This window comes from Salvia splendens, chromosome 3, assembly GCF_004379255.2.
Source record: "Salvia splendens isolate huo1 chromosome 3, SspV2, whole genome shotgun sequence".
Taxonomy (NCBI): domain Eukaryota; kingdom Viridiplantae; phylum Streptophyta; class Magnoliopsida; order Lamiales; family Lamiaceae; genus Salvia; species Salvia splendens.
Window position 1 is genome coordinate 6,272,771 of NC_056034.1, and position 19,850 is coordinate 6,292,620.

General features: G+C 34.9%; 1 protein-coding gene, 2 long non-coding RNA genes and 1 pseudogene across 3 annotated transcripts; 3 read left to right on the forward strand and 1 right to left on the reverse strand.

Moving 5' to 3' along the window:
• Window positions 1-830: 830 nt before the first annotated feature.
• Window positions 831-2,869, forward strand: LOC121797344. Its single transcript, XR_006049827.1, has 2 exons — window positions 831-1,788; window positions 1,971-2,869. It is a non-coding gene; the product is annotated as an uncharacterized LOC121797344 (long non-coding RNA).
• An 8,805-nt stretch (window positions 2,870-11,674) lies between these two features.
• On the forward strand, window positions 11,675-12,796 carry LOC121794583. The gene is made up of 3 exons (XR_006049317.1): window positions 11,675-11,851; window positions 11,935-12,534; window positions 12,624-12,796. It is a non-coding gene; the product is annotated as an uncharacterized LOC121794583 (long non-coding RNA).
• Window positions 12,797-13,428: 632 nt separating this feature from the next.
• Window positions 13,429-15,088, forward strand: LOC121796481 (annotated as a pseudogene).
• A 57-nt stretch (window positions 15,089-15,145) lies between these two features.
• Window positions 15,146-19,629, reverse strand: LOC121794582 (heparan-alpha-glucosaminide N-acetyltransferase-like). Its single transcript, XM_042192809.1, has 13 exons — window positions 18,984-19,629; window positions 18,362-18,499; window positions 18,184-18,265; window positions 17,921-17,997; window positions 17,667-17,773; window positions 16,811-16,925; window positions 16,585-16,701; window positions 16,416-16,507; window positions 16,144-16,210; window positions 15,970-16,048; window positions 15,799-15,890; window positions 15,575-15,718; window positions 15,146-15,495 (listed from the first exon to the last, which is right to left on the reverse strand). Exons 1-13 carry the CDS (start codon window positions 19,233-19,235, stop codon window positions 15,460-15,462), a joined length of 1,398 nt encoding a protein of 465 aa, XP_042048743.1. The 5' UTR covers window positions 19,236-19,629; the 3' UTR covers window positions 15,146-15,459.
• Between the last annotated feature and the right edge of the window lie 221 nt (window positions 19,630-19,850).

Sequence of the window (19,850 nt, forward strand, 5' to 3'; positions counted from 1 at the left end):
GATTTTTATAACAAAACGATAACAAATGGTTAGGTTATAGTATTACTATAATATTATTGAAATGTCTAGATAAATATAATCGAGTAAAATCACTCAAGGGACGTGACAAAATCAAGGCTTTTTGGCCCTTGACGGTTGTCTTAGGCCCTTTTTGTTTTGCTTGTTGGCCCTTTTTGTTTTGCTTGTTTTAGAGACATTTTGATGTCATGTGTGTCTATTTACTATACAACTCGTCCTCTTTGGGCTTGAGCATTTTGATCTATTTTAAAAAAATCAAGGCCCAAAACAAATCTGCAGGCGGCTGTGAGCATGTGATTAATCAAAATGTAAATTATAATTTAATAATTTATAATTACTAAATAATTTAATTTAAACTGTAACTACTAAATACAATTAAGATGGCCGCATGTGCGGAGAACTGCACTTCAAATAGTTCAAAACCAAATGCAAAAGTGAAATTTAAAGAAGAAATAGTAAAGGGAAAAGTAAAAGGAAAAGCATAAAAGAGGAAATAAGTAGCATGAAAAGGTGTCTACATTTTGTCTGTCAATATCTCTTTCAACTTGTTGTGACGATTAAGATAATAATTAAATTAACGTCAGATTTATAACAATGAATTTCACATTTAAATCCTATCTACCTAAAGATGAAGACTTTGAAATTCACTTTTCTTGACAAAAGGAACTGTTTTATTGGACTGATCAGGCCCGGAAAAAGTGGGCCCAGAGTAAGTCTAAATTCAGTTTATTGGGCTGAACAGGCCCGGAAAATATAACAGAGGAAAACTTATACTACTAGGAGCCTAGTAGTATTATTAGTATTATGCGTATCAGCGTTTGCCGTCTTCTTCGAGGTCTTCGGACTTTTGCCAAAATCCTCGGAGCTTCTCTCTCATTCTGATTGGCAGGCACTTCCTCCTATCTCTTTTCCCCAATTTTGATCCTGTTATTAATTATAAAGTTTTCTATTTCTAGCAATTGAGCAAACTTCTGGTAATTTTAGCTGGTAGTCTGATGTTTCCCTATTTGGGGACAAGCATAATCCAGGATAGAATGTGAAGCCATGTAGCAAGTGATAACTGAAAGAAGCACTGTTCCGTTGTTGTCCATATAAAGTATTTTGTATATCTTCTATATCTTGGGGTGGGTTTTGGAAATATAAAGTAGTAGAAGATTTCACAATTGCTGACGGGAAAGGCCTCTAAAGTGCACAGCACCATGCTGCACTGAAACAAGGATCTTTTATATGCTGGGATTTATGCTATTCGTTTATAACCTCATATTGTCTACTCTCTCTCTCTCTCTGAGCTGTGTGAATTTTCTAGCAGTGTAATCTGATTTTGAAGTTATGCCTTTAGAAAAATACTAAGTACTTTCACATGTTGTCAAGGGGAGTTGAGCGGGATGGTTGGAAATTTGTTCTTGTTGCTCGATTCTCACTATTACCTGCCTCCTATGTTATAAACTATGCATTGGCTGCTACTAATGTTGGGTTTCAAGTTGATTTCTTGCATCCAACAGTCATTAGGTGCATGCCCTTGATCTTGCATTTGGCAGACTGGCGAGTGCTGTGGTAGATCCAGCAATCTGAGGTTTGGTCATATTTATTTCCTCTTCTTGGGATCTCATCAAGCGTTCTTATATCCTTGAGGATAAAAAAGTATTCGACTGATATCATAACTAATCTTCTGATGCCCAGGCATCAAGTCAAGAGCCAGTCAATAGGAAAAGTAAATGTGATAATCATATAAGCTAGAGAGCTCTAACTTAACCAAAACCATGGTCACAGGTGAGGTAAATTCAACTCCCTTATATCCTATTCCACACTTTCATGTGAAACCAATGTCGGCTTCATATCAAAATGTCCTTTTAGCCATGGTCAATTTTGCTTAGTCATTTTTAATCAGCTGATATAGAGTTGACCTTGTCATGATAAATATGCACTCAAATATATCGGCTAGCTGTTTACAGGCTTCCTCACAACGAAATCGATGGGTTTGTTTCCCTACTTTTTTGGAGAAGCTTCTAAGCAATTAGAAGAAGAAAAAATATGTGACCCTTTAACTGAAATCCACTTGATGTATGCCATCAGAGAGTTTCATCCTATTTGTTCAGCTCTGTTATAAACAAGCAGATGCATTTAGCTTTCTTTATGGTGCATTTGTCATTGAAGTTGACATTTTTAGGTTTTGTATTTGTACTTGTGAAATGTGTTAATTTAAAGAAATACTATATAGAAGATGTGTTCTGGAGCATCCTTGTCTTGTTTCTTCCTCTTGCGTAATTTTGTGCATAGGATGCAAGCTAATCATTGTTCTTGATGTTGGTTGTATCTTTATGTATATTTGTAGCTATCTGGGTTGAGTTTCTTCTTAAGGGTTTGTTCTTCAGAGTTTCTATTCGCATGACTAGTGCCCCACCCTACATCTGATGCTCTAGTGCTGTGTTTGCTACATTTCAGTAAAGAGTGATTCTGATTGTTGCAGCTTTAATTTTAAGAAACGAGGTTCCTTTTAGTTTTAGCTTTACATCTTCTGGAATACATATGTTTGTATACTTGGGTCACATTCAGGGGTCTCAAAAGACTGAAAAAAAGGTGGGATAAGTGTGTTTTAGTTTTTCCTTTTGGTTGGAAAGGAAACCCTTGGTTTATTAGTTGGAGGGGAACATTTTACCAATTAAAATGCGTTGTTTCATCGTAACTAAGTGTGTGTTGTGCTCTTATAATGCAGCTTCATCCTATCATTCTTTCCAGTTTCAGCTGAATTTCTAGTGTTGATATGGAAAATTCCTTTTTACATGTATATACGTATACCACTTCTCACATAAGAATGATTTATTCATTCTAATAATATTAATAAATTTTAACATATGCATTGCATTTCAATGTTATTTCTTTCTTTTGTAAAGGTAGGAGACTACGTACCAATTTAAATCATCCCATCCCCAATTCAAAAAAAAAGTAGGAGTATATACCTCCCAACACCATAACTTAAATCTAAATTAATCGTGCTTAATTATCTCGTTTAGACTTCTAATCAATCATCAATGGTCTGGAATGCAGGACCAGCATCTTTTTTTTTTGGGAAAGCTTTTGCTTTGATGATGAATTTGATTAGTATTAATGTTTGGGCTCGTGCGTAGATCCCTCCCTCTTAAGCATGTGATGTGAGAATATTCACAAGAAAAATGTTTTATGTTGCAAGATCCCACAAGCAAATGTTATGGTAGTCCAGTTATATCATCGGACCAATTCTGATGAGCATCAGACATCAAGAACCTGCATCCAATTATTTTGAACTTTTATTAGTAGTTAAAATTAAAAATATTGCAATTTAGTTTGTAACAATATGTGTCTCTCTATGTGCGCGCGCACATTTAGCAAATTGAGTAGATATATAAGTACGCATTTAAAGTGATTATTTTTAATTTGTCCATACAGAATCGCCTACAGTTCACTTTGATACTTTATTAAAAAAATTATTTGGTTTATTTTTTCTTTCTCAAACCTATAAATGATCTTCGTAATTGATATACATTTCGTTTTAGATGTAAATATAGTCACTATAAAAGTTTGGATGCTTAATTAATCTTTCTAAATATAGAGTATTAAAAATAGGATAGTATTGAATGCACATTAATAAAAGCGTAATCAAGTTCCTAAAAGCATGGTGCAAATTAGTATTGCATTGCAGATTGTAGTAATATTTTTTTGTGCCCAAATTCCACTTCTCAATTTGTTGTTGACTTAAGTACAATTATACCAATTAATTAATTAATTTACTGGAGTGCATGGAAGCTAATTTAAACCATAAATTGCATTGGCACGATAATCTTAGAAATGTGGGTGAAACTGTCTGTCTCTCTCTCATCTATCTCTTAATAATAAGTGAGTTGGTCACATGGGGAAACTATTTTCTATTTATAGAATCTGTTGGAGAGATCCCCCAAGTTACAGTTATTACAATCGTAACTGATTATATTGCTTAAATATAAGGCAACAACAACATTTTGTTTGTTTCTTCCAAGTATTTTATTATCTCCAAAAAAGAGGATCAATAAATGATTTTCTATTTACCCTCGATATTGTGATGGGCTGAAGGCTCGAACCTTTGACCTAAAAGAGAGTACTATTAAACTATTGAATAGACACTTCTTCATGCCATTAAGCATGTAACGGTCTGGTATATTTCTACATAATTCCAAAAAAGATCAAAATTTTGGATGCTGAATTGAAGATTTTTGACAAATACTATCAAGTAAGGTTTTCAAAATGATTGGGAGGAAGCAAGTAGCCAGGCAAAGCCTTAAAATCTTCACATGTATGGTTTGAGGGATCCCTACCAATGTTTTCTTAATTTGTCAACGATTTTAATTAGAAGTTCATTAGTTTAAAATTAAATGAGACTATTAAAAAGCTTAGTCACCAGTTTAGTTTAGTTTAGTTACAAGTAGATAACATAGGAAAAGAACATCAATGCCATTGACTTAAAAGTTGAAGTCATATTAGAATCAAGCGAAGAAGAATTAGTTGACGTATAGAAAACAATCAAACATTGATTTGAAGTGGATTCCAAATTAACAAAGACTATAAATAAATCTCTCTCAAACCCTAGATGCTAATATGCTACTGGTACTTATTAATTTGCTTATACAATATTCCTATTTAATTAATGGGATAGCCTTAAACTGTATATGGATAAGTCGGCAGCAGTTTTATTATAGACTTGGATGATATTGAAGAATTTAACTTTGGTAGGCAAAACTCTAATCAACTCTAGCTCCTTGATACCATTATAAATATTAATGCTTGATCCCGAGGGATTAATTTTCAATATTCGGTTTATTTTCATTTAATGATCTATTGACTCTTGCTAAATCATTATTTTGATACGTTACATATTAATTTATTTGACAAGCATGCAGTACCAATATTATTTTTAGACAAACTCCACTTAATTAGGCTGGAGTAGTGTGCTTAACACATCGAATTATTAAGATTCTAAATCCTTAATTTATTTCCCAAATACATAATAATACTTTTGACTCTTGTTATCAATGACTGAACAAAGAGATACACATGTAATACTGCAAATATGGTTTTTGACATGATTAACTAAATTTTTTACGCATAAAACTTTTGTAGCTGAATTTATTCCTTTTTTGTTTACTTGAATTATTAAAAGGGAAAATTACAATTAAAGCTTTAATATTTAGATAATTCGTACAATAAATGATGTCGTATGACAATTTCTGTGATATTAGAACTAAAATTAATACTCACTCCGCCCACTAAAAATAGTCACATAGGTGAACGACATGAGTTTTAATGAGACATTGGTAAAGTAAGAGATATAAATAAAAAAGTGGGTAAAGTAAGAGAAAGAATGAGAAAAATGTGATTAAAGTATGAGAGAGAAACATAAATGTTTGAGAGATCCTTTCCATTTTTTGATGAAACTATTTTTTTGGATGAGAGGAGTATATGAAATAAAAAATAATCTGTATAACAGACATAGACTGAACGTGAATTATATATGCTCAATGACGGATCCAGGTCGGGCTCATCCGGCGGTCACATGATCCCAATTTCTTTTACTATTATTAGTGCCTTAGTGGTAGTACATTGGGTTTTGCCCATTTTCTTTCTTTTTACATGTAAAATTAATTTCAACCATCTAAATTGACTTTTTATTATACTATAAAAAAATGGCAATTTCGTCCATCCGTTCATAAAATACTTGACATCACACTCCTCTGTCTTTCGAAATGAAGTATGAATATGATCTTTAAACCAAAGTGAATCGATTAGGGTGGTGGGTTTAATTAGATATGAAAAGTGAAGTGATATGTGCTGGTGCAGGGTTGGGTTGTGATTAGTTATTAATAATAATAATAATAATAATAATAATAATAATAATAATAATAATAATAATAATAATAATAATAATAATAATAATAATAATAATAATAATAATAATAATAATAATAATAATAGTAATAATAATAGTAATAATAATAATAATAATAATAATAATAATAATAATAATAATAATAATAATAATAATAATAATAATAATAATAATAATAATAATAATAATAATAGCATTAATGAAAGACAGCTCAATAAACATCAAATAATGGGATTCGCTAGAAACTTTGAAGTGATGAGAGAGATTGAAGTTATGACTTATGAAGCACATGATATTTGGTTTTGAAATAGAGGTTTGCATGAGCATTTAATAAATCACCCCACATGACTGTTACCCGAACAACATCCCTTGTGTTATCATTGCACCAAAAGTCGATTCCGTCACCTTGGCGGTCCCCACACTCCAGCCTGACATCATATGAGGGCGGTCCCCACACTCCAGCCTGACATCATATGAGGGGGTTAAATTAGGGTACGCAGTGATCCGTTAAGGGGATGCCTTAATCCATTGGCTGCCAGAAGCTCATCTCCCAAGGCCTCACACTTCTACTTGGATATTTGTTGCATGTGTGCATGCATATGAACTTTCAATGTCAATTCCATTCAATCAAATAATCTCCAATTTTTAGTGTTATGTTTATATGCCAAAATTGATGTTGTTGATTACTAGTACAGTTTTCAAGATGCAGTCACCAACCCAGCTGAGGTTGACGCGTGCAATGTATACACCCAAAAGGCCATACCATATATCATATGGGCTGCGGGACCACTCTCCCCTTGCCCACTTCAGTTTTTAAATTTTATTTTTCTATCATAAACTCCTAAATCTTTAATTCAAATCATACTCTTATAAATATAAATACCGTCAAACAGTTATTTGAGCTGTCGATGCTATATTTTTCACTATAATAATACCAATACATCAATGTCATCTATTATTGTGTTTCTTAAAAAACATTATCAAACTTGAATAGTATTATATATTTCAAACACAAACGGTGTTGAAATAGGTCAACCGGCTGAATGAAGAAATTGTCATATACTACTGCCATTCTACTAGATGATTTAGGGAGATTTGCAACTCTATCACATCTTAATCATAATTAGAGAAACCATTAAGTTAAAAAAACTAGGGAGAGAGAGAGTCACGTGAGATCATGTGAGAAAAATTGGTATGGACTATAGAGTATAGATAGAAATGTTGTGCCTTATCTTTTAAAACTCAGTGTATTCAACTTTATCTTCCTTACTCCCTATGATACATGTTCCCTCTTTTACTATTCTCTCGTACTAATAAAAATTACTAGTACTAGTATTTTTCTTGCAATATCATTTTAAACATTATTTTTCTACTACAATTGGATTTATCAACAGCCATTTCACACACTGGATTTTTAATTCAGTCTTACAAGATTTCTTATTTCTATTGTATTTATGATATAGTTAAACGTCGTAATCAATTAAATTTTACTCTTCGGGTCACCAAAAATGTGCAACATTGGAAATAAAACGAGTATTAATAAAATGCTAGGTACATATTTTATTAGTGTAGAAAAAGTCACACAAGCAATAGGCAAAAAGATAGGTCACATATAAGAGTGAATTTTATTAAAAAAAATTAAGTAGCATATTTATTTGCGAACGTTTGATTAAGTATGATTAATGGACTCTAATTGGATGTTAATAATTTTATTGAAAAAATAATCGTAATTGATAATTAATTACCTCTAGTTAATTGAGTATATAAGTTTGACCATTAGGAGTAGTTCAGAGAGGAGAAATCTCACAATTGGTTTTATAGGGTGACCAATAAATTTGGATAAGTTTCAAGAAATGAAAAATACTCTCTACCTCCTATACTATTATAAGTTTCAATATATAAATTTGGAGTACTTAGTTTTAATTTTTTTTCTTGTTTGTCACTACTTCTCATACTTATTTTCTAGTATTTTAATAATAAATCCCATATTCCATTGGTCACTAGTCATACTTATTTTCTAGTATTTTAATAATAAATCTCATATTTTATTATAAAACTAATGCTTTTTTCTAAATGCACATTTTTCTTTTTAGGTTGTTCCATATTTCTGAAAATGAAATATCACTCTATCAACTTTTCCCTTTCTCTTACTGTATTTTCTTCTCCTAACTCACAAAATAACGTTACTTAAAATCTTGTGTCAGAATGGAAATGCTCCGCTTAGAATGGGACGGAGAGAGTATATAAAAGTATGATTTACATTCCACTAATTTTTTCAATTTACTTTCTAGGAGTATCACATTTTTTAAAATTCATGTGATGTTTAACCGGGTCAAAGTGTGATATTTAATGGTAAATGGAGGAAACATTTAAACCAACTAATCTGTCAGTCTGTCACTGTATTGAGCATAGATATGCAGCCCTCACCGGTGACACTTTGATCACAATTTAATACTCCTATTACTATTTCATTTCATAACTCATATACTCAAACTAATCCAAAATAAATAAAATGATATCCGGATGGTGAACAAGTGGAAGTTTTGAAGAGGCAGCGGTACAGTAATAATTACGAGCAATAAATTAATTATGGTATAAAATAAACGGAGAAGGCAACCCAGCCCTGCCCGGCTGATTCGCAAAAACAAGTTAGATTCGGGCCACCGTCGAATTTGACGGGTTGCGATTGGTTCCTCGAACCCGACAAACAGAGCATGGAATTAGGTGGTGCCGACTGCCGGTGCGGGCCCTCTCGGCCCGCTTTCCCATGCCTTTTTTTCACCGTACTGATTAAGATTAACTACTGCTTCTGCCAAATTTCCGGACTTCCATTTTATTATTTCCTACAGTTTTCGTTATCAAAAAGATAGAATTGGATAATTTGATTTTAATAAAGGATTTCTCCTTTTCAATGAACCGAATCCAGTCCAATTTTCTTCAGTGACTAATAAATTTATTATTATACTTTTAATTATCTGCGACACTAAATGAAAGGCATTGATTTGTTAATATGGATGCCTACAAACACGCCTGATAGTTTTAATTCCTTCACTAGGACATGTGTCTAGCTATCATTAGTTCATTAGAACAGATAAATTAGATTAAAAACTCAATACTCCTACTGTACAGAAATATAGTAGTAGTACATACGATTAGTCAATTACCGGTCACAATTCAAGAGGATATGTGTCTAGCTACATAGTCACGTACCTATCCTAAGTTATTCATTTATTGTACTCACAATAAATGTGATATTCAATAGATTAAGAATTTGGAGTCGAGATGTGTCGATATTATTGAAAATAGGTCCAACAAGGCTCAACATTTTCGTGCCTCCTCCTCCTACTACTACTACTATTTTGTTACGAGAAAAAGCTTCTCTAATTATTTATCTACATGTATAGGAAGTACTCCCGTACATGAAAACTTCTCTACATTAACATTGTCAAATTTATAAATATTATTCACTCCGTTTCATTTTAATTGAGTCATTTTACTATTTAAAAAAATTTCAAGTTAATTGAATCATTTATATTTTCGACAAAAAGTAACTTTCGCTCTTACTCTCTCTTACTTAATTCATCATCCACTTAACAAACTAATCTTAATCTCCGTGCAGAAAAAAAAACGTCACAATTAACAAGGAACTAGATGAATAGTATAAAGGAGTAGTGAGAGTGGATCCTCTGTGATGGAAATACAACAGGGGCTGTTGTGCCATAATACGCCACCGTTTTGCATAAATTGCTATAGTCCTTAAAACATTTTCAATTGGCTATCATTTTTTATTGCGGTATCAAGTTAATATTGCACTAATCCACCGCCACACGTCCACACTGCTAGTAATGAATTTAGAATTATTTAATTATTTATTAAATAGTACCTTTTCTTATAGTAATACTTGGTTGAATATTCCTCCGTCCCACAAGAATATGCACTCTTTCCTTTTTAGTTCGTCCCATAAGAATATGTATTTTACAATTTTAGAAATTCTTTTCTCTCTAAGAGGTGGAGCTCATTCTTCACTAACAACACTTTAATTACTTTTCCTCTCTACATCTCTCTTATTTTACCAATTTTGCATTAAAACTCGTGTCGAATCCAAAGTGCATATTCTTTAGGGATGGAGAGAGTATAAATTTTATCGTTTAAAATTTTTATTAACTAATACTACTCCTAGTATTCTATAAACTAATATATTTCCTCCATCCCATAAAATATGCCACACTAAAGATGTCACATTTCTATTTTTAGAAAAAGTTATCTCTGCCACTAATATATCCGCTTAACACACAAAATAATAGCTCATAATATCTCGTATCATCCTACAAGTGTGACATTTTTTGCACTAAAAATTTGTCAAATTTCAAAACTCATTTTATATTCAAATTTAGTGATTATTAATTTTATACTCTCTCCGTCTGCGAATAGAAGCCTCATTTCTTTTCGACATGAGTTTTAAAAAATGTTAAGAAAAGTGGAATGTGAGGCATATTACCATTTATAGTATAAATTAATCGGACTCCTATTCACGGACGGTCTAAAATGAAAAAAACGAAACTCCTATTTGCGGACGGATGGAGTATTCATTAATTTTGTCCAATACCATAAATTAAAACTCAAAATTTAACCAAAAGTTATGATTTAATAAAAATTATCACTAAAATTTTAGTCCAAAACAAATTATCAATAAACTCTAATTATTATTTTAAATAAACTATAGATATTACAGTACATTAATTTATGATAATACTATAATTTTAAACGATTTGCGGACGGATGGAGTATTCATTAATTTTGTCCAATACCATAAATTAAAAATCAAAATTTAACCAAAAGTTATGATTTAATAAAAATTATCACTAAAATTTTAGTCCAAAACAAATTATCAATAAACTCTAATTATTATTTTAAATAAACTATAGATATTACAGTACATTAATTTATGATAATACTATAATTTTAAACGATAAAATTTTAATTACTAAAAGTTATGCTCAACAAAGTATTATAACAAAATACACTATTCAACAAATTACTAAATAATTTTGTTAGCGGTGTGGACGTGTGACGGTAGATTAGTGCAATATTAACTTAAATCATAAACCAAATAAATTAAAGATACTGCAACCAATATTAACTTAAATCATAAACCAAATAAATTAAAGATACTGCAACAAAAATGTCAGCTAATTGAAAAGTCAAGGACCGTAACAATTGAATTAAAACGGTGACGTATTATGGCACAGCAGCCCCTGCTCCGGTGGAATCACAGAAGAGGATCCTCTCCCGTAGTATAATCATAGTTTAGTTATTGTTTCGCTAGTTTGTTTGAAGTTAGAGACGAAAAGTTGATGTATTCAACTCAAATTTTATGCACTAACTTGTAGCTTAATCCTAGCAATAATTTATGAGGTATAGCATAAAATATCTACTACAAACGTAGTAAAAGAGATTTAAGTATATCACATACTCATCCAAAAGGACCAAAACTTATCCATATGCAAATACACACATGATTGTAATACTTACTAAAAGAAGTGATCCCTCAGTATTCACCATGTGGTGTAGTATAGCCATGTGACCTCTCTAAAAGTAAAAATTCAAATATTATAACTCTCCTTTTCCAGTATTACATGTTGTCATGCTGCCTAATCAAATCCCTCTAGCATGATGAGTGTGTGTGTGAGAAAGAGAGAGATTAAATTCTTATGTCTACAGTTAAACATAGTTTATAAAATTAAAAAACTGTATCCCACCCAATTTCCTACTACTACTACTACTACTACTACTACTATTATACGTTGCACATTTAAAAAAAAAGGAAATACCAGTTCATTGATTAGTAGGCAATGGCCGTAGCCCTATATAAGGAGCCCTCCACTCACTTCTTCCCAATCCCAACACCATTATTATCTCTCACTCTCATTCTATCACAAGGTAAGCCAATCCTTGAACCTCGTTCCATTATTGTTTTTGTTCCTTGGTTATAGCTAATACTAATAATAAGCCACATTCTGCAGAAACATGGGTCATCACTCCCTTTGGAGTCTCTCATTAGGGCTGCTGATGCTCTTCGCCGGAGCACTAGCGGCTGCACCTAGAAAAGCGGTGGATGTTCCCTTCGGCAGAAACTACGTCCCAACTTGGGCTTTTGACCACATCAAATACCTCAATGGTGGCTCTGAGATCCAGCTCGTTCTTGACAAAAACACTGGTATGTACTACAGTATGCCTCTGTGTGTGTGTGATGTTGTGTGAAAGAGAGAGAGAGAGACAGAGACACAGACAGAGGCAGCCTCAGGTCAACATCACATGATATCTCACTTTTGTGGCTGCTGATTTATTTCTATATACTCTATGTGTCTCTCTATCTGTATGGTCTGATTCTGATTTGTTTATGTATGAATATGGAGCAAGCATTGTCTTGATGTTGATTTTAGATTGTGAGCCCCATCGTTATATGAAATTCCAAGATGTTTGATTTCTTTTATTTCATGTATTGTGTCCTGACAAAAGTTTTTCTTATTTAATTTTGAGTGCTACACTTTTCACCTCAAATTAGCCGTCGGTGGCGGGACCAGCTCGATGCCAGCAATGCACTGTCTTGTGGTTAGCATAAGGTTATATTTTATTGATACTGTACTACAGTACTTTTTAAATAAAGAGGATTAAAATATGATATGTGTTGATTATGGGGCACTATTTATAGAAAGAAAGCACAAGTAAAGTCGCAATTGGTGACTGACGAGCCAACCCAGGCAGGGGTAGTGTGGTACAGCATGCAATATGCAATCAATTGGGGTCAGGCAGGCAACCACTTGCATTCAAAAAGGACAATTTGTATTTTGGACATAATAATTTTATTCTACTTAATTAAAGTAACTAATACTATTAAGAATAAAATTTTACTGCTTTTTTTTGCTTTGTTGGGACCTATTTCCCAACCAGTCAAAATTTGACTAAACATAAATATGTTATGAAACTTTTATCAAACCCATATAAAATAGCCAAAGCTTTTTATACTCCAACAAATATCCATGTGAACTGTCAAAGTCAACCTGGGTTATGGTCGAGATACCTGGTAGACACAACACACAAGTGAGATGAGAGGGGGCTTAATAAATTTACTAGCAATTTTTTGTTGTCAATTTTGTCAAAATTGTACAAAATTATTTTTAGTCAATACTTAGCTGAAATTAGAGAAAAAAGAACAAAACTTGCCGCGAATTATTGTTATGAAAAAAAATGTTAAAATTAGAAATACTCCTACTAAAGTTTATAAAAAAAACAATGTCTCACATAAACATGGTTTTAAGTTAGATTAATACTCTGTATATATTCGTTTTAAAATGTGTAGTAGTGTTAATTATTAATTTGTATGTTAATTATTAACTGTAAGAAAATAAGTTTGTTGAAACGTTTAAGTCGTGTGAAGCACACTAGAATCTCTCAAAATGAGGGCAACTACAACGCGCAACAGAATTGTTTAATTAATCCTCAGATTTACGTAAGGAATGTGGAATCGGGCATGCAAAAGTGAAAAATTGCTGCAAATGTAAGCAAACAACAATACAGTGTGCGAGTGTGGCGACGTTGAGATAAATAGAGAAACAAGTGAAGTGATGAGTAAAAGGTCTCTCTATTCCATAGAGAATGGAAGAAAATCAATGGATGGAGATCGTCAACAAAGAGGTGGGGAATCTGCCCTAGGCGGCTCATTGGAGCAAACAATCCATCTACAGAATCCTGGCCTCCGTCACCGCCATCAACACCACGGCTTACACCCCCATATCTCGTCTCAATCGGCCCCTATCACCATGGCTCTCACAACACCAAGCCTATGGAAAAGCACAAGCGTCGCGCCTTCCTCGAGCGATCTAAGAAGCCCATCCACGCTTTCTGGGAGGCCTTGGCGCCCGTTGCCCAGGATCTCAAAGACGCATATGATGAGTTGAGTCCGGAATGGCACAAGCACGACACAGACGAGTTTCTCCAGCTCATGCTCATCAACGGTTGCTTCATCTTGGAAATACTCCGCGTCATCACCACCTTCTCTGAAGCCCCACCCTCGCCTTCCCAGCACCAGGGTGATCATCCGACCATCGTTAGAGTTTACGCACCTAATGATCCTGTATTCAGCCACCATGGTGAGCTCTCCGTTGTCCCTTATTTGAAGAGAGATATGCTGATACTCGAGAACCAGCTGGTCCTCCAAAAGCTAGCCGCCCTTCAGAAAGATGAGTCCCTCAAGGTAAAATCAACATTCTTTTTTTCTCTTCTTTTTTTGACTGATAAATGAACATAGATTTGAAAAAAGGCTTGAACCCGGTCCGGACATCAACCACTCTATCACTTGGCAAACACAGGCACACACAAAAACAACGTTATCTTCACAATCACATGGGAGTATATGATATTGGTGCATGACGAAACACGTCTTGAAATTCTTCAACCATTACATTCCCATCAAGTACCTGCCCGTGTTCAACCACTGCCACCACATACTAGAAATATTCCGAAAGGGCTTTCTAATTGAGGAGCCGCGCAAGCACAAGGTCAGGGGTGGCGGCGGTGGAGGCAGGCACATCTCCGCCACAGAACTTGTCGGGGCCGGGATCACCATCAAGAGGATCAAATCAAGAAGCCTCATGGACATATCCTTCAACCACGTGGACCTCGTGCTGAAGCTACCTCCTATCGTGGTGGACGATTCCATGGAGCCGGTGTACCTGAGATGGCCTTCAAGCGTTTCCACGTGGGAGCAGGCAATGAAGTGACTTCCTTCGTATATTTCATGGACAGCTTGTTCGAAAGCTCGAGCGACGTGAGCATGCTGCACAAGTGCGGCGTCATTCAGAATGCGATCAGAAGTGAAGATGATGTTGCAATGCTGTTCCACTCATTAGCCAAGGACGTCATGCTCGATCCGGAGAGCAGACTCGACGAGGTTCACAGGCAGATCAGTGCATACTGCAGTAAGACATGGTCACAGTGGAGACCTGAAATCGTTAGTACCTACTTCACCGATCCCTGGGCTATTACAGCCGCCGCCATCTTACTCTTCGTCCTCACCATTCTTCAGACTATTTTCTCTGTCTTAGCTTACACCAATCCTCGCTAGTGATTCATAGTGTCACCTACTCGTTTACAATATACTTATGTTTACTTGTTTTATTTTATCTTGATTTAATTATTATAATATACTAAAATGCAAATGCATAGGTGCAAGTATAACTTGAATTGGACCTTTAATATTAGCCCAAAGGCAGTATGTATGATTCAGCTTTGTATCTCATCTTCAGAGTAATTATCAGATCTAATTACCGATTTCTTTCTCTTAGATTACACTACAATATATGTATTAGAAGTGTTTGTACATGAATCCGATACGTGCTTGCTGCATCCACAAAAATGGCTGCTGCTGCACTTGCCTCGAGTAGACCTCTCCCCTCGCCTCCCTCGTCTACTATGCCCAGTGAAAGAGATGATTGGCTGATGACTCAAATCTTCCCGGCGCAGTTGTATCACCAAAAATGCGCAACTTCTCAATAATTACGTTTCCCGATTCCAATCAATGTTAGCTGTAACAAGAATGTAAACCTACTTGTCAGGAATAGAAGAGGAAATAATAAGGATAAAACCATGCAGACATGTACTTACTATGTTGTTATGAGGTTCCTTCCAGTAAAACCCCTGTAGAATAAGGGGTAAGATGTTGCACGCTACGAGAATGTATATCAGTAGCGCGTTCTTTCCCATCCATTCAAGTACCATAGTGAACCGCCTCCATCCACGCACATCTACCTGCAAATGTTCACCCAGGATCTGTATTCTGCAGAGTTGTTTCACTTGATAATATGCCTTTGTTTGTATTATCAACTTACCACTAGATAAATTGTAGCGAGTAGAATCCCTGCAAGGCCAACCGTAACACACGTATAGCTGAAGGAGTAGAGAGCCTTGTTTATATGCATCCCTGGAACAATAACTCTATATAAGTAAAACAAGTCCTACTAATCCTTTATTACACTCTATAATGAAGGGAAAATTAGTACCTAAGATATGACACATCAATCCCAGGAGCATAAAGCCCATTGATGGATACGACCACAGAGAAAGTCTTTTCTTGTGTTCCTGAGTAAGATCAAGACAGATGAACACAATCAGGCACTCATCATGAAAGAGAATTAAAAATGAGGACAAAACCATGCCAAATAGCAGGTGTTTACCTTAAAGTGGACGATAACGTGTCCATACTGTAAACCTAACAAGCATGTGACAATTGCCATCACTGTACTACAAGATGATACAGAATATGGTTAGTGGTTAAAAATTACTACAAGATATGAACAAAGCTATGAAAGGATTGTCTTTTTTACATCACATCCCTGTTCTATTGAATCAACTAAATAAGTATGAGAAAAGTTGTTTATCTGTAGGGTCCTGGTCATGAGTGTAACTATTAGCTATGTATCTATGCCAAGCAGAGAGGCAAAGACACCTTAAAAGTCCTTCTGGGTCAAAGGGGGCTCGACACCATGAGGGAGCATCAGGAGGAAGTGGACCATAATCTGGTGAGTTGATACTGCATTGCTGCCAAAGAGATTTAACGTAACCAAATCAAATAATAACAAGAGAATACGAGATCTTAAGTTTCTGAGAGAATTTACTTGTGTTCTGGCATATATTGGCTTGCGGTACAAGCGTTGAATACCCAAAACTGCACGATCAATCATTCCGGCAGCATTGCATGCAGGTCCTGTATTTGCTCGTACTCCACATTTCACCTTCAATGCAATGGATATTGTAAAAACTAAGAAGAATACTATGACTGATAACCACAAAATGTAGGTTCCAGTCATAAGATTTTCTGGGTTCGCAAAGTCAACAACCTACCTTGAATACCTCAGCTCTGAAAGATGCTTCTATGGGAATATGGTATTCCCAATCAGGAACATATAAGCCATATAACATCAGAAGATACACTGTACTAAGCACGAAAGCTGTGGCCCTGAAGTAATTAATGAAATATATACTTGAATTAAAACATCAGATGGTAGATAGTTATGTGTTTACAGAAATCAGAGAAAAAACCTACTTATAAGAACTTTTTAAAATTAAAACATCAAATGATAGATATTTAGGTGTGTACCAAAATCTGAAGCAGAAAATAAAACAACTTATAAGAACTTTAAACATCAAATAATAGATATTTATGTGTTTACAGAGTGGCTAGGATTTACTCAATTTATCAAAAAAGGTAGTCTTGATAGCATTTGGGTTACACTCTTGCGAAGCATATTTGAAAGTCCAGCAACGAAACTGGCATTTAGTTGACATTTTGGGATGGATGTGGCTCTCAAGCATTTGTTTCAAATGCATCATCCTAAGGAACAAGTATAGCTTCTCTTCCTACAAGAATGTGTCTCATCTCATTGCCTTTTTATTTTACCTTGTATCGATATCGAGATGGGCCATTGGATAGGTGTATGTTTACATAATCTCACAAGGAAACACTACATACAACTCTAACCATTGTGGTCAGCTTTGATGACCTGCTTCAAGCTAATACATGAGCTCATAGTATGAATGGCTCTGTTTCACGATTTGGGCTGCACATAATACGAGCTGGAAGGAAACAAAACATGGTCTAGTCCATTTTAAAACTCTCAACATGCAACCAACTTTTTGATATACCTTCATCTGAATTGTTCTATGGGAAGCATGAACTTTGTAAGCAGACAGAACTTACCATTGCCATCTATATTTCTTCAGCAAAGATTTTCTGGAATCAACTATTTCTTCATTTCTAAGCCATATCTCACACATTGCTGCAACCCAATATGCTACTGCAATTCTCTGCAAAAGACCCCCAAAAATGGAAAACTAAGCATATAGCTTATGCACTTCAAAAATTTTACCTACATGCAGCATTAAAAAGTTACACAAGGAGCTACCAAACATTACTCATTTCAATAACATTGAGCAGCTTTCACGTGTATATACCTGCAATATGCCCATCCATCTGAGTTGTTCCAAGTCCACGCCATACGTCAGTTTACTAAGGCCATGGAAATAGCCACCTGATATATGAAATTAAATAATATATCAATGAGCACAGATAAATGATCAATGTCGAAACATGAGTGTGACACTTTGAAGACTTTCAGCATTTCTTTCATAATATACACTTCCTCATACAGATCCTTTCCCAATTATTTATCATATAAAAACATTTATAAGGTGAAGAAAATGGAGAAGAAGAACACCTTGTAGAAAAATCCCAAGTACTAAAAGCTTTCCTGCTCGGAGTATTGCTTTCTTGGTTGCAGCAACTCTACAAGTCATATTCTGGTTCAAAACAATATAGTTAGCATATATACTACTACTTTTAGAGCCTAAAAAAGTTTCAGAAAAGTAGGATCTAATTATGCAAATGATAAGTACCTTATATACAAGTCCGAGTGAAACACCAACCATGAATAGGAAAAATGGCATAACAAAATCTGCCAGGGTCAAACCGTTCCATGGCGAGTGATTGATAGATGGTATAAGTCTACCAGCATTATCAACAATGATCATCAACTGCAATAGAAAGACTACAGTAGTTATTCCCCACTACATCTATTTGCGATAGCCAATCATTCTAGAAAACAAGTTAGACATTGCATTCCAATTTTCTTTAAGTTAGAAACATCCTATTCCAGCTGGGCTTTTATTTTCCTATTTATTGATAGTTTTCATCTCCAGAGGCCAGAGCAAAGGGATTATATAAAGCAAAAAAACTTTAAGTCTACTTTTATTTCAGTACAGTTTCTTGCTATGCTTTTACGGACACATGAAAAACAAGGCAAAAGTCTACCTTAGAAGTTGGTGTAAGCAAGACAAAAAAAATTACTCTTTCGGTAGTTTCATAGCCTTGAAATACTACCTACACTACACATCCATGGTATGAAAAAAGGCTTCGCTTTTCAAACAAGCAATCACGATAAACACGTTTACCATAAACAAAGCAAACAATAACAAAAACTTTAAAAAGCGTGCGTAAAATAAGTCAAAAAAAAATTACCACAACAGTGAGGCCGCGGAAAACGTCGAGAGAAATTAGGCGGCCAGACGGCGGAGTGCACTTAGCATTACCGCCAGCGCCGGCCAAAACCGGCGGCTTGAGACGAGAAGAAGGCGTATTGCTTTTCAAGTAAGCAGACTCAACATCGCCACCATGGCCGCCGCCGTTATCAATGCGCAGAGCGCAATTCTTCGCCCGCAGATCCAATGTCCCTTCGTCGCCGCCATCTCTGATGAGTTTGTATGACGCCATGATCGACCTACCAATGCTCGCGATCTCGATTCTGTCTCTCTCACACCAAAATCCAAACCAACATATCGTATTCCAATTTCCAATATTCGATTCGGATATAATTTAATCCATTCGGCGATCAATCCAAATGCCCAATCCTTGTCCAACTCTAAAATCCTGTGTATGTAAGCTAGGATTGTGTGTTGTTGCTGAAACTCCTGCCAACTTTGTGCAAATGCGACAGGTAAAGAAAGAATCGTGAAAGAATTAAATAATTTATGGATGAATATGGAATTTAGGTAAATGAAGAGAGATAGATAGAAAGGCATGAAACGTAGGGGTTGGGTTGGGTGGCTTTTTGAGATTGGCAGTGGACAGTGGCCACCCACTGCCTCCTCTCTCTCTCTCCTCCCAATATCTCTCTGCAATATGTTGCAAAAGAGATACGTTTACCGGTTTACGCCTTTACGGTACACTCAAATGGATCCACGTCGAAATTCGATAAGTATTTGGCTTTTTGATAATAAAGATTAACGAATTGACCGATGCTAAATGGCCACAATGTGGCCGGTCATAAAAATAAAATATTAATAAAAATCTATACATTTAATGCTAATTTTACTTGAAACTTGTTAT

Bases quoted from the DNA above. Each gene is read 5' to 3' on its own strand.
- LOC121794582 (XM_042192809.1), bottom strand. From the start codon at position 19,235: ATGGCGTCATACAAACTCATCAGAGATGGCGGCGACGAAGGGACATTG. The intron at 16,926-17,666 runs GTAAGTTCTGTC...TAATTACTTCAG, and splicing joins AAGAAATATAGATGGCAATG to GGCCACAGCTTTCGTGCTTA. The intron at 16,049-16,143 runs GTAAACACCTGC...GATCTTACTCAG, and splicing joins ACGTTATCGTCCACTTTAAG to GAACACAAGAAAAGACTTTC.